Below are 15,343 nucleotides of genomic sequence, written 5' to 3' on the forward strand. Positions count from 1 at the left end.
ATACACTTCAAGTGTATAAATTGTGCCAGAATTGTAGGATGAAGCTACCATCTTTTTAACTTTTTATTTATTGGCAAAAATGCTTAATTTAGTTAAAAATTATTCTTCTTGATAGTTGTTTATTCTGAACTAAAAGTAGTCCTGTCACTGTGTTTATTGCTGTTAGCAGAAAGGGAGCTGACAGCTGTTCCTAGGCTATTTTAACCAAACAAAAGGTAAAACAATTTAACATCTTGTGGATAACTGCTTCAACAAACCATATTTTAGGCCTTAATTTTTTATACAAAAGAAAATATATTTCTAAAAAAAGAGTTAAGCTTATTAATTTGTTTTCATTCTATGTATTTAAATAATATCATAATAATTTTATATTTGTACATAATGCAAGGTAAATATACCTATATTAACAGTTAATATGTAAAATATTTCTTACATAATTAATGAATGAAATAAATTAAATTTAAGAAATATTCTTTATCTTTAGTTGATTCTTTCTCATAAAATATTACCAAATAATAGTTAATAATAAAATACACTTTTTGCAATATTTTAGAAATAAACATTTTAGTGAAGCATGTATATATAGTTTTACAATATATTTATGTGATATGTAATTAATTCAATATTTGCAATAATTATATCATTCTTTTACATTTATTTTCTCTTTTGTGCTTATTTTATGAACATACAATACTATATTGTGCTGAGTTGCATATGAATAATTTATAAATATGCAAATGCATTTATGTCAACAGAAACACACTGAAAAGTGTTTCTAATAGGAGTCTGTTTCTAAAATACATTGGTCCTTTAAAGATTTATTTTTAGGAAACCACCACCTCTTTCTGCCTTTTTGGATGTGCTTCTTCCTCCTCCTGAACTTTCACTTATTTTATTGAAGCTTCTCACCCACCTTTCTGTGGGGCAGTTATTTTTATCCATAGTTCATTGTTTCTAGGTTAAAAACAGCTAAAAATGGATCTTCCCCATGTTTGGAGCTCCTCAGCCATCAGCATAGTGGTGAGTGCACAGCCTGTGCTTCTCAAGTATATGTTGACCTCATTGTCTCAGGGTAGGCAAATACATATGGAGTCATGTTAAAAATAACTCTCTTCTACTTAAAGAGCACCTTTTACTAGGTCAACAAGGATTAAAGAGCAAATCACCTGGGCTTCTTGCCAAAAATTCTCCATGGGATACCCCCACATCAACTCTCAAGACATACATTAAATGGTTGTTATATAATGATCCTGGCTTTGCTGATAATCTTACCAGATTTATACAGGAAACAGACTCAGAACTTGAAATATGACCTGTGAGCATAATCACTCAATTAAACAAAATAAAATGGTTGTTTTTAATGTCTCATAACAATTTATTTACTTCTTGGCTTAATTTGTGTAAGGATTGAATTTGTATAAATAGTCAAAGCCATGCATTTGTTGGTAGGCATTGCAATCTCCTTTAGAGAAGCTGATCTAAATATGAACATCTTCAAGATTTTGTCACTTTGCACAGGTTTGTTTAAATTTGATATTTTGTTTGCTTTTAACAAACTTAAGTTTAAACATTAGTTAGGAATTCAAATCTCTACTGAGATACTTTTAATTCATTGAATATTCCTCTTATTCTCTTTTTTATTCTTACTGTGTGTGTGTGTATGTGTGTGTGTGTGTATGAGAGACAGAGAGAGAGAGAGAGAGAGGGAGAAAACAAAAACTTAACACAGAACTAGGATTATTTCCTTAGGACTCTACATTCAGTATTTTTTCATCAGATTCCTCTTTTTGTTGCATAATTTGCTATATGACATCTTTTTCAATCATATAACTAGAAGTAATATGAAATATTTATGACTATTTTCTATTTGGCTACTGTTTTAGACTATCTATTATCTATCTATCTACATGTGAATATAAATTCCTTTTATTCATACTACATAATTTGGGAATGAGTTTCTATTTCAGTTTTTCACATTAGAGATGCAGTCTGATATAATTTGTAATGAGCCACAACTAAACCAAAAACAGAGCCATTCTTCTCTCTATTAAAAAAGAAAGCAATGAAAATAAGTAAATTAAAACAGGAAAGGCATTACACTGATGTTTTCAGCTAGCATTTTAAACAGTGGTGATACAATGAACTTTATACTAAAAATACACATTAAGTGGAAAGGCAAAGTGTTTTGACTGAAATTATCAAAAAGCTGAAGGAGGAAATTAGCAAAGTTTCCTTTGGACCAAAATAACCATCGCACATGGCAATTGTAAACTATACATGTTGAATGAAGGTATAAGCTAAAGCTATAGTAAAACTGCAACCTCCACTTGTTTTTTCTTCTAAGTTTTTGATGGACAGCACAACATAGAAAAAGTATACTGGAAGGGGAAGTAAAGAAAAAACAAGCATCAACTCAATTCTAGATGGAACTTGTTTTCCCAATTACAATTTTAGCTATGGATATAATTAATGGGGGATTAACATATGGAATTATTATTGGTAAAACTATTCATTTTTACATTTTAATTGGTATTACTTAAGAAGTCTTTCTGTGTTATCTCTGTAGTGTTTTCCCATGGTGGAACAGAAGTTCAGATATTAATTAACCCAGTGAATCTTCCTGAAAACGTGCTTCCTGGAACACAGTTAAGTCAAGCTTATGATAAAGATGTGGCTGGAAAACCAGATGCTTACCGCTTTCTGGATAAAACAAATGATTTTGTCATTGATGCAAGTAAATGAATTTTAGCCTGCATTTTTTTTTACATTGTTTTTAAGGTTTGGGCTTTAAAAATCGTTATTAGTTACAACCAAGTGGTGCACTGGATTTTTTTAGTTAAACTTTACTTCACATAGTTAGACAAAAATTCTAAAGTTTCCCATTCCTGCCTTGCCACATATTCATGACATCCCACCACTGCCACAAAGGTTGTTTCCTGAAAATATTTAATTCTTTTGTTCATAATTAGCCTGAAACTTACCTCATTCCTTACAGAGAAAAAAATAGCCTTTGGGTAATAGGAAAGATGATCCAGAATATACGTTTTTGAACCAACTTCAAGAAAAACAATTGAAAAGTATTTTGGCTAAGTGAATTGAAAATTTTCCAAGACTATTAATGAATGAGTCAGCTACGGCAAGGAACATACACTATGTTTTGTGTTTCTTACAGCACCCTGTACCAAGCCATGTAGTGTGCAGAGTAGGTTCTCAGCCGATTTGATAAAAAGTGGAACAGCATCCTCAGTTAAAACAACAAACAAGCTTTTTTCTTACAATGAGCCTCGACCCAAGGCTAGTTACAAATACAAATGATGTTTCTGAAGTCCTCAAAGTACGAGGAACTAATTTTCTGACCCCCAATGCTTTTCCACTCAGAATAAAATTTTCACAGTTAGATATACAAATAAGTAGATGTTAATTATAAACTGAGATGTATGCTAACATAGCTATTTTATTTATGATTAACATAATTGGTAAAATACTTTTGTATTTATTTGTGTATTATTGCTCAAGAAGCATCAAAATATTGCCTGATGTGATTTTTAAGAAAAACTGCTTTGAAACTGAATTTAAGAAAAACTGTTTTGAACATACTATTAGGCAGTTTTATGTCTCATTGCCACCCAGTGTCACTTTCTTGGAATGCTTTACTGGCGGCTGCACACAACTCCACACTCTAAGAACACACCCAGTCTTTTCCTTAGAAGTGTATTCTAACCTGTGTTGAGTCGGTGGCTCCTCCTCCTCTCTGTCACTAGACTGCGCTCTAAACCTCAAATTTGGAAGTAAATCTAAACAACTGGGTTTCCTTCTGACTAGAGTCATGATACTGGCAATCCTCCTCTCGTGCCAAATTTTCTATTCTTGGTTGCCAAACTGCAGTCCCCTGCCTCAGACTCCCTCACTGCCAGCTACTTGGACACAAGGCATTTTTTTCCTACTTGACCTCTGCTAGAATGATACCACAACCTTGGCTTGACTCCCAGATGTATGCTCTTCCTTTTTACACACCACTTGATTAATGATACGGGTATATCTGTATCTAATTACATGGAAATTGTGTGCCTACTTAAAGTTTCTCATCCTTCTGGTTTCTTTGGTAGTGACTTAGGGAGAAAGTTCTAACGATAAATGTCTTCTCCTGTATTCTCATCACCATGCTACTCAAACTTCCTCTCACCTAACCTAACTCATACTCTTCTTGCATTCCTACACCTCTCAGTTATGCCCCCAGAAAGACCCTTAATATGGTGACTAAATTTAAAAAACTCCTTTCTTTCTCAACTTATTTTATGACATTTTTCTACCTCTTGGCTTTAACCGAAATTTGTCATCTCAAGGGACAACCACAACATGCCTCAAGCTGATATTATTCATTCTCCCACACATCTCGTATCTCTGGGTCAGGAAGTGGGGAGTCAGCAGGCTTCTCAGCATGCCAAGCTGATTCGTGACCGTAGCTCTGATCCTCTTTGGAAATTTCCTTGCTCATTTGGAGCGCAAGCTACTTGGCTCTTTACCACATTGTACTAAATGACTTCCTCTCGGGGACTAGTGACTTGAATGTGTCTTCATTTGTGTTTCTCTAGCTCCTATTCATAGTATGGCCTGTCCAACACTCAGGAGTCTCTGTCCCAAGATCCTCTGACCTAGTATAATTCCTGTAACCCAACTTTCCATGACTTTAAAATCTACTTCTATTCACATTCCCCATAGTTGCAGCCACAGCTTCATCAGAACCCAAAATAATTCTATTTCTGCACTCATAATTTCAGAATCTTACACTTAGGCTTTTTTCACTTCTTTTATTCAGTTGTCCCTGTTATTTTGTTTTTCCATTATCACTAAGGCCATCAATGTATTGATAAACTTTGTTTCTTTCTATAATTCACCTCTTCTCTTTGGTTCCTTACCTGTCCTTATGATTTATGATCCATCTGTCCATCCCTCCTTGACAAAAGCCTTAGGTGACTTAGCCTATGGTTCTTGTAAATTTTATCATAAAAAACTCAGACATGAGATTAATCCAATTGATAATTTCTTTTTTTTTTTTTGAAATGCCTGCTTAACCATTGGAGAAAATAATGCGAACAAGCTTATTACTTCTAGATTGTGCTTGTCTTAAAATGCTTGCTGACAGTCTTTCAAAATTTCTTTAGTCAAATCTCTCTTTCATTAGGTAACTTGGTTATTTTAAATTTTTTGTGATTTTACAAATATCCTATGCACCTAAAAGCTTTTCTATCATCAGATGAAATTAACTCACATATTTAAGAAAAAACATAAGAAATCAGTGGGGGATTTTCTTGGGCTCTTTCTATAGATACCAGGTTCTTTGCAATCCATTGCCTTCTGCTCTCATGTCACAGAAGATGTGTGCTTTCTTTTGCTTACTTCCATTCTTTTCAAATTTGTTCCAAGTTCCATGTTTTACAAACCTTTCCAGTTGTTTTCCTGCACTGATGATACCTCTTTTTACATATTTTCTTTTCTTCTCTTTGTTGTCTTTAATTAACTTTTAGGCTGCATTGTTTATCTTAATAAAATTCACTCTTGCCCCTTTTCCCTCTTCTTTTCCTTTTTTTTTGACATGTACCTGTCTCATACCACTTATAATTCTTTAGTATTGATGCACGGATGACACGCGCAGGAATTTCAGATGCTCAGGGTTCTTGAGCCTGCTCTGAGAATGAAAGCACAGGCAGACTCCAACAGCAGAGGTTGGAAAGATTTTATTTATAGAGAACTTAGTTGGAGAAAAGAGAAGAGAAAGACTGCATATTGGAGAATGCAGGGGGACCCGGAAACCGGTGATCCCCCGGGCCTGGATGGGGAGTGGGGTTTTATAGCCTATTTGCATTGCCTGATGGCTGAGATGCCTTTCAGATGCAAACAGGCATTTCCTAGGGAGGAGAAATGTCTCCTTGACCACTTATCGCCTTTTGGGACCCCTGCAGTCTGTCCTTCAGTCCTTCAGTATCTTTCTATTTTTCCACGGTAAAATATCACTTCCCATTAAACTAGTTAAATATCTTTAAAACAGTTCTATGCAGCATTTTCCAGGCTGTGGTGATCATTTTTTCTTGAATTCAAGTTCAGCATGAGTTAGGGTAGGCTATCACTCCAGCAAGACTTGTCAGCATACAGAGCAACCTTCTTTACTGATAAAATATATACATAGAAATCCTCTTTATTAATAAATATAAGGTTGAATTTTGTTTCTCATTTCATATAATCTCCCTTTAACATTTAGAAGCAAAAATCATTCCTTCTTTGAAACAAACTTGTCTTTTGATTCCTTTGATTCTACACTTCTGATTTTCTCCATTTATCTCTCCTTCTCCACTTCTTTTTCATGTTGTTTTTCTTCCTCCTGTGTTCTTCCTCTGTTTATTCTGCACATGGTTGTGTTAATTGGGGTTATTTAGATTTCATTCACTGAACATTCTACCTTGCATCTATCTCTTCACAAAACCTCACCTGTCTATCATTTGACTACAAATAAAAGATGTACTTTGATGGTCCCAATGTATGCAACAAGCTCAAACGCTGTGACGGAACTCCAGATCAACATATTTGCTTTAAGAAATATTCACCAACATCTTAAATTCTTTTCTTTCAAATCTGGACTGATTATCTTCTTTAAAAATCTGCCTATTTTAACCTTGTGAAAGTTTTATAAAGCAACTTTCTCTGCAGCAGATCCTGCCAAACTCTAGGGCATATAAGCCTCTGCTACCCCATGCTCCTTCATGACCCAAACACCATGACCTGTGACTGCCTTGCTGCCACCTACCATTCAGAAAATGGGATGTCATGGAAAGTGACGTCCCATTTTCTACCTGATTGAGGAAATCATGGACTCTTTGGAACTTAAATGCTTAGTATTTTTTTTTTATCTCCTTTATCACAGTGTCAAGCTACTTCCCATTACTTCTCTAGTGTTTTGTACCAACCTCCACACTTGCTTCTTTGTTGCCACTTCTTTCACAATTCTCTCTTTACTTACACTTCTTTTTATTGCTAATATCACTTCTTACACGTCTATGATACCTGTCTGTTTTATAACGCCTATAATTCTTTTCTATTTTCCCAAGATAAAAGACAAACTCTTTTAAATGGACACACAAGTGTTTCTTAAAATGTGTCTCCTGTTTACATTTCCACACTGAAAAGAGGCCATTCTCCATTCCATGCTTTATATTTTAGTTAAAATACACATCTCCTTTTGAAAAAGCTTCTTCATGCTCTGCGTCTCTGCACACATTATGTCTTCTGCCTCTTCTTTTCCTATTCTCCTGACCAGCTCTCTCAGATGTTTAATTTATCAATTCAGAATAGCCCCTCCAAGCCCAGCACGATGGTGCACCTCTGTATCTCCAGTATTTGGGAAATGAAGATAGTAGGATCACGAGTTTGAGGCCAAGTCTGGCAAAAGTTAGTGAGATTCTGTCTTAAAAATAAAATAAGAACAGAGCTGGAGACATGGCTCAAGAAGTAGAGCACCTGCCTTGCAATCCTAAAGCCCTAAATTCAAACCCCAGTACCACCTTTTGTTTTACAAAAACAAGAGGGCTGGGGGGTGTGACTCAAATGGTAGAGTGTTTGCTTAGCAAGTGGAAGGCCCGGTTCAATCCCCAGTTCTGTCTGCCCCACCCCCATACCACACAAAGAATTCCTCCAAGAAGTAATTTTAGCATACATTATGCTCTCAACATTAGACAAAATGCTCCTCTTGTGTAATTTAAACCATCCTTTCTCTAGCAGTTTTATTTCCCTGCTTACATCTCTTTAGCACAAAAGTTAAATCTGATTCAGTTATTTTTCCCCCTTTTCCTTTTCTTTTATTTTGTATTACTGGGGGCCTACACCTTGAGCCACCCCACCAGCCCTTTATGGTGAAGGGTTTTTTACAAGATAGAGTCTTACAAACTATTTGCTGGGGCTGGCTTCGAACTATGATCCTCCTGATCTCTGTCTCCTGAGTAGCTAGGATTATTGGAGTAAACCACCTGCACCGGGCCATTTTCCTCTCTTTTATTAGTATATGTTTGATAGGAAGAAATGTGTGGTTGTAGTTCTAACTGTTATTCCAACTCTTCAAATCTACATACCACCTGCATCTGTGTTGTGGTGCTACATGGTGATGGTAACAATAAACTGTGTTTATGCAAAACATGAACAGGTAGAGCCACAAACAACACTGAGTTTTATTTTTCATGATTCTGTGAGTTGGCTGAATGGTTTTAATGTTCTTGCTGTGTTCATTCAAAAGTATGAATTCTAAAGTCTCATTCAAATCTATCTCAAAAGAAGGTCCAGAATAATTTCTGAAACTAACCTATCAATATCATCTAAATTGATTAGTCTGTCTTTGACTTCTCTAAGGCACTGTGTTATTTAATTCATCATCATTATAACTGAATACCTGATGCAGTGGTTGAGCCTATTACTATTCCATCAATATAAGCTGCATTTCAGCCTGAAAGATGTTCAGGTTGAGTAATTCTTGTTCTTTGTTATGACTTGAGTTGACTTGACTTACTCCATGAAGTTGAAAAAGGAAATCTATAAAACTTGTAGGAAATTTGTTTGAGGGAACCTCACATTTGTGCCTTTTTAAATTCATTAACTAAGATTAGTAAACATACATTTTTGAAAGGATACTTCCTATTGACTATAGTGAATTTCTCAGAATATAGAATATATTTTTTTCTAACTCAGTATCTTTTGCTACTCAGAGCTTCCTAAAATATTATAAATACTGTAATATTCTTCAAATAATTTATTTGCTAAAATTGACTGTAATTTCATCTAATATGTCCAGATTGAATAGAACTAATGCTCCTGGTAACAATAAAATTTAAATTGCTAGTTTCACTATTGCCATATTTTTGGTGAAAAAGTTCATCTTGGTGCCCAGCTCAAAATTCTGCTATGCCAATTTTATGATCTTAGGGAAAACTCAAAGTCATTAATGAGGCTGAATATAAATAAATAAGGATTATATTTCCCTGTTAACAAAAAGTAGACATGAAGGCCATGATAATAATCTCTGTCATTGATGGTCCCTACAGTCTTTGAAAATGATTTTCAATGAAAATGAGGAAAAAATACAATCTAAATCAAGAAAAAATTTGAAAACAAAACCAAATCATTAGCATTTGCTATCCATTAGCATATTTTAAATCTTTTGATTAGGAGGTGGTTAAAAACAAAAAGTGGAGCCTATTTCCATTCCTTTTTTTTTTTTTTTCTCCTGTTCTTCTTTAAAGATTCACATGATGTCTGGTAATTGTGTGACTTTGGGCAGACCATGTCATTTCTGAAAGGAATATGAGGTCTCAGCGGGCCCCAACCCCCTTGTTGGAGAAACCAGTACCAAACATCCCATGTAGATAAGATAAGCAATGAGGCAGGGCTCAGTTAGGGCATATAGAATGTGAGGAATGCAAGATGTGAGATACGAGCAAGATGTGAGATACGAGCAAGATGTGAGGTACGAGCAAGATGTGAAGTACGTGCAGGATGTGCTCTGCCTGCTTGTCTAATGTTGATAACAAAAATATGCACGCCACTGCAGTCTATATAAGATTTCCCCCTAAGAGGCTCAGGGTCTTGCTTTCCTAACCGGTCCTGCGTGTCCGTGTGGGAGCTCGACCCTGGCTAGCCAGTCCAATAAACTCTGCTTTGTTGATTGCATTCACGCCTGGCTCTCTGTCTCTCGGGGGAATAGGATTCCGGGTCCTAACATTTGGAGGCCCCAGCGAGATTTCATTTTTCTCGAGAGACAGAACCTGCCTGCGAGAAAGCAGGGGCGATCCCAAGTCCTAGGCGTTGGGAGGGGATCCCAGACCCTCATTTGGAGGAACTTGAGTGTTCCATTTGGGCCGCGGCGGGGATTCGGCCAATCCCCAGGGAGATTCATTCTGGGAATCTCGCAAGGAGGACCACAGGGTCCTATTGGGAGAGGCTTTCCTCTCATTTGGGCTCGAGCATTTTAGGAACCCTGGCGCCAGGTGAAGAACTAATTGAGCTAGTCGACCGACCACCCGTCAAGTGGACGCCTTTCGGCCTGATATCCCAGTTGGACGGTGAGGAGGTTGAATGGGGTGCGCACCAGTGTGAGAGAAGGACCGGTCCGAGCGAGTGCTGGAGAGTGTTGTGTGTGTGTGGAATTATTGTTGCCTTTACCCTTTTTGTTCTATCTCTCTTGGTGTTTGAGTCTCCTTCCACAATGGGACAGGGACAAACAACCCCAAAGTCTCTGATCCTTTCTCACTTTCCAGAAGTTAAAGAAAGGGCCTTAAATGCGGGTCTGGTCATCAAGAAAGGTAAGTTCGACACCTTTTGTTCTGCAGAGTGGCCCACCTTTGGAGTCGGGTGGCCCATTCAAGGTTCCCTCTCCCTAGACCTGATCACTAAGGTTAAAGCAGTCATTTTTCAGCCAGACAATCGAGGCCATCCAGACCAAGTTTCTTACATTTTGGTTTGGGAGGATCTGGTGAGGAACCCTCCCCCTTGGTTAACAGTTTTTCTGACCCACCCCTCCAGTTCGGCCCCCGGGGCTAAAACCCCAGTCACGCCCGCCTTGGTCATAAAGGAGGAGGAAAAACTTCCTCTTCCCACCTTGACCGGTCCTCAAATTAGGGCATCTCCTTCACCATCTCCGGTCTTACCAGAGAGTTCCCCCCTTTACCCATCCCTCGCAGGGGCAGAGGAAGATCGGCCGCCTCCATACGTGACTCCCCCTGGCCAAGCCAGTGCCCCGGAGGAGGAAATTTCCTCATCCTCCTCAACAGGACTGGCAGCAGGAGGAGGAATGGGTCGAAGACTTCGCCCCCGAGGGATCCGGGAAAGGGAGGGGGAAGATGGGCCCCCCTCATCAACACAGGGGGAGGAAACTGTCCCTACACTTCCAGTCCGGATGGTGGGCCAAGGGGGACCGGGAGGAGGGCAACAGTTTCAGTACTGGCCCTTCTCCTCCAGTGATCTATATAACTGGAGGACGCAGAACCCGCCCTTTTCTGAAGACCCCAAGTGTCTCATAGATCTCCTGGAGTCCATCATGCATACACACCGCCCCACTTGGGATGACTGTCATCAGCTGCTCAATACTCTTTTTACGACGGAGGAACGAGAGCGCATCCTCAACGAAGCGAGGAAGAATGTCTTGGGGGATAATGGGAGACCCACAACTCTCCAACCGGCCATAGACGAGGCTTTTCCCCTACGCCGCCCTGATTGGGATTTCGGGACCGCAGAAGGTAGGGAGCGTCTTCGGATCTACCGCCAGACTCTGATGGCCGGTCTCCGAGCGGCCGCTAGAAGGCCCACCAATTTTGCAAAAGTAAAAGCAGTCATTCAAGGGGAAAACGAAAGCCCAGCCGGTTTCTTAGAGCGCCTCTATGAGGCATACTGTCAGTACACCCCGATTGACCCTGAGGCGGACCTCCACCGGTCTGCTGTGGTACTCTCATTCATTAATCAGGCAGCCCCAGACATTAGGAGAAAACTCAATAAACAGGAAAACTTAGGGGAGATGACTATAAGGGAAATGCTACAGGTAGCAGAAAAGGTCTTTACCGCTAGGGAAACTCCAGAAGAAAGGGAGGAAAGACAGAGAAAGGAAGACAGGGAAGCCCAGGAGAAATTGAGAAAGGAGGACCGGGAGTTCCAGGCTAAGGAAAACCGAAAGCAACAGAGAGAAATGGCTCGTATTTTCCTAGCGGGTGTCCGGGACCAACCCAGAGGAGGGGGCCACGCCAGGACCCCGGATAAGGAACACTGTTTTTACTGTAAGGAAATGGGGCATTGGAAGAGAGAATGTCCTAAGTTAAAGGGAAGAAGAGGGTTTGGAAGGAGACTGGGGGAAAACAGGGAAAGGGAACGAGCAGTAGAGCAGGCCAGAGTCCTACTAGCCGGAGAAGAGGACTGAAGGAGACGGGGCTCAGACCCCCTCCCCGAGTCCTGGGTAACAATGCATGTGGAGGGGAAGCCGATGGGGTTCATGGTGGATACCGGCGCCCAATATTCGGTTTTAAACAAGGCACATGGACCTTTGAACAAGGCACGAACAAGTGTTGTTCAGGGGGCCACCGGTACGCAGTTATGTACATGGACTACCAAAAGAAAGGTGAACTTAGGAAAACACCAGGTCACACACTCCTTCTTGGTCGTCCCTGAGAGCCCCGCTCCCCTGCTCGGACGGGACCTACTCACCAAAATAGGGGCCCATATCCATTTTGAACCAGATGGAATAATTGTGACTGATCGAGAAGGGAGCCCGATTCATGTCTTGTCCCTATCATTGGCTGACGAGCATCGTCTGTTTGAGAGTCAACAGGAACCAGGAGGGGACATGACTCATTGGGTAAAAAGATTTCCCACGGCCTGGGCGGAGACTGCGGGAACCGGCCTCGCCAAACACCTCCCGCCCGTAGTTATACAATTGAAGGCTTCTGCTCTCCCCATTCGGGTGAAACAGTATCCTATGCCTGAGGAGGCCCGAAGAGGCATAGCCCCTCATATCCACAGGCTAATAAAGGAAGGAGTACTGCGACCTTGTCAGTCTGCCTGGAATACTCCTCTGCTCCCTGTCCGAAAGCCGGGAAGCGGGGACTATAGGCCTGTGCAAGACCTACGAAAGGTAAACGAGCGGACGGAGGACATTCATCCCACCGTTCCAAATCCCTATACCTTGCTCAGCCACCTACCCCCCTCGCAAGTATGGTATACAACCCTTGATTTGAAAGATGCTTTCTTCAGCATTCCATTGTCAGAAATTAGTCAGCCGCTATTTGCTTTCGAATGGCAAGAAGATGGGGGCCAATCCGGACAGCTCACTTGGACCAGACTGCCGCAAGGATTTAAAAACTCTCCCACCCTGTTTAATGAGGCCCTGAGCCAGGACCTGGAACCTTTTCGTCGGAGCCACCCACGAGTCACTCTATTACAGTATGTTGATGACTTACTGTTAGCGGCAGAAACCCGAGAGGAGTGCATCAAGGCTACTGAACACCTGCTAACGGAATTAGGTGAGCTGGGGTATCGGGCAAGTGCCAAGAAAACTCACATCTGTAAAAGGTCAGTGACGTATTTGGGTTATCGGATTGCAGATGGGGCAAGGTGGCTGACTGATGCCATGAAACAGACTATTCTGGCTATCCCATCCCCAACATCCACTAGGGGGGTGAGAGAATTCCTGGGCTCCGCGGGGTTCTGTAGACTCTGGATTCCAGGATTTGCGGAAATAGCCAGACCCCTATATGAGGCCACCAAAGAAGCTCCAGATTGGAGTTGGGGAGAGAGAGAACAACAGGCCTTTGATCAGCTAAAAGACGCTCTTTTGCAGGCCCCTGCCTTAGCCTTGCCAGATCCTACAAGACCATTCACTCTGTTTGTAGATGAGAAAAAGGGGGTAGCCAAAGGAGTCTTGACCCAACAGCTAGGTCCCTGGAAGAGACCAGTGGCATACTTTTCCAAGAAATTAGACGCAGTAGCGGCAGGATGGCCCCCCTGCCTCCGCATCATAGCGGCCATTGCCGTGCTGGTGAGAGAAGCCGATAAACTAACCTTTGGACAGGCCCTCTGGGTAACGGCCCCTCACCCGGTGGAGGGAATCCTTAAACAACCCCCTGGGAAATGGATGACGAATGCCAGGCTCACCCACTACCAGGGGCTCTTGTTGGATTCCCCTCGGATCACATTCACAGATCCCGTAATCCTGAACCCTGCCACCTTGTTGCCTAACCCGGAACTGCAGACACCTGTCCATAACTGCAAAGAATTCCTCTCCGAAGTTACACAGGTACGGGCTGACCTAAAGGATACCCCCCTGTCCGGCTGCAAATTAAACTGGTACACGGATGGAAGCAGTTTTTTCCAAGATGGAGCCCGAAGGGCAGGGGCAGCTGTAGTCGACCAAGAAGGAAATACGGTATGGAGCAGCGCCCTCCCACCCGGAACATCAGCCCAAAAAGCGGAATTAATTGCCTTGGCAGAGGCCCTGGAGAGGGCAAAAGGAAAGCGAGTCAATATCTACACCGATAGCCGCTATGCTTTCGGTACCATCCATGTCCACGGGGCCATCTATCGCGAAAGAGGATTCCGCACAGCAGAAGGAAAACATCTAAAGAACCTAGCCGAAGTCCAGCGTCTATTAATGGCAGTGGAAAAACCGAAGGCAGTGGCAGTGATGTATGTCCCAGGCCACCAGTCTGCCAAGACGCCGGAAGCTGTCGGTAACAACAGAGCAGATCAAGAAGCAAAGAGAGTAGCAATGGTGAGTCCTCCCATGGAGACAGGGCAACCTTCCACGGTTGCGGCGATAGACGTGCCGGTCCCAGAGCTCCCTCCACTACCCCCCCGACCAGAATACTCCACAGAGGATTTCACTTGGATGAGAGCCCACTCCCCCTTTAGAGAAGGGGAAGACGGATGGAAAAGCGACTTGGAAGGCAAGTTAATTCTGCCTGAAAAACTCGGACGATTCCTGTTGGCTAACTTACATAAGTCCACCCATTTGGGGCGGAGAAAATTACTAGACTTGTTGACATCTGCGCAGCTCCGATTTCCGAATCAGACCATAGCAGTCCGCCAAATTGTGGAAGATTGTGCCAGCTGCACAATCATGAAACCAGGACGAAGGGAGGGGCACCATACAGGTACTCGGGAACGGGGGAGGGCTCCGGGAAGAAGTTGGGAAGTGGATTTTACTGAGGTAAAACCGGGAAAGTTTGGGTACAAATATTTGCTGGTATTCATAGATACCTTTTCAGGCTGGGTGGAGGCTTTTCCTACAAAGAAGGAGACGAGTCAGGTAGTGGCAAAGGCTTTGCTAGAGGAAATCATACCCAGATATGGGGTGCCCGAGGCAATTGGGTCAGATAACGGTCCGGCTTTTGTTAGTAAGGTCCTGCAGGGACTAGCCCAGACTATGGGGGCCAATTGGAAGCTACATTGTGAATATAACCCCCAGAGCTCAGGGCAAGTAGAAAGGATGAATAGGACACTAAAGGAGACTTTAGCCAAATTGGCCCTGGAGACTGGCGGTGATTGGGTGACGCTCCTTCCCTTGGCCATCTTCCGAGTCCGGAACTCCCCCTATGTCCATGGGCTAACTCCCTTTGAGATCCTGTATGGGGCTCCACCCCCCATCATTCAGAGGACCTTAAGCCCAGAACTAGGTGATCTGGCCCCAAATTACCTGACCATGTTGCAGGCTTTAGCTAAAGTGCAACAACGGATTTGGCCCTTAATTCAAGCATACCACGCTGTTAAGAGGGACCCGGCTCCGGAACATGGCATAGTCCCGGGTGACATGGTATGGGTTAAAAGG

General features: G+C 41.7%; 1 protein-coding gene across 1 annotated transcript in view; it reads left to right on the forward strand.

Annotated features, from left to right (window-relative positions):
* The first annotated feature begins 1,484 nt into the window (after positions 1-1,484).
* Positions 1,485-15,343, forward strand: part of LOC141418042 (cadherin-related family member 4-like) — a 125,918-nt gene continuing 112,059 nt past the window's right edge. The window contains 2 exon segments of the mRNA XM_074057899.1: positions 1,485-1,518; positions 2,567-2,734. Of these exon segments, the coding sequence (XP_073914000.1) occupies positions 1,485-1,518; positions 2,567-2,734 (202 nt within the window).

Source organism: Castor canadensis, chromosome 2, assembly GCF_047511655.1.
Source record: "Castor canadensis chromosome 2, mCasCan1.hap1v2, whole genome shotgun sequence".
In the NCBI taxonomy this organism is placed as follows: Eukaryota; Metazoa; Chordata; class Mammalia; order Rodentia; family Castoridae; genus Castor; species Castor canadensis.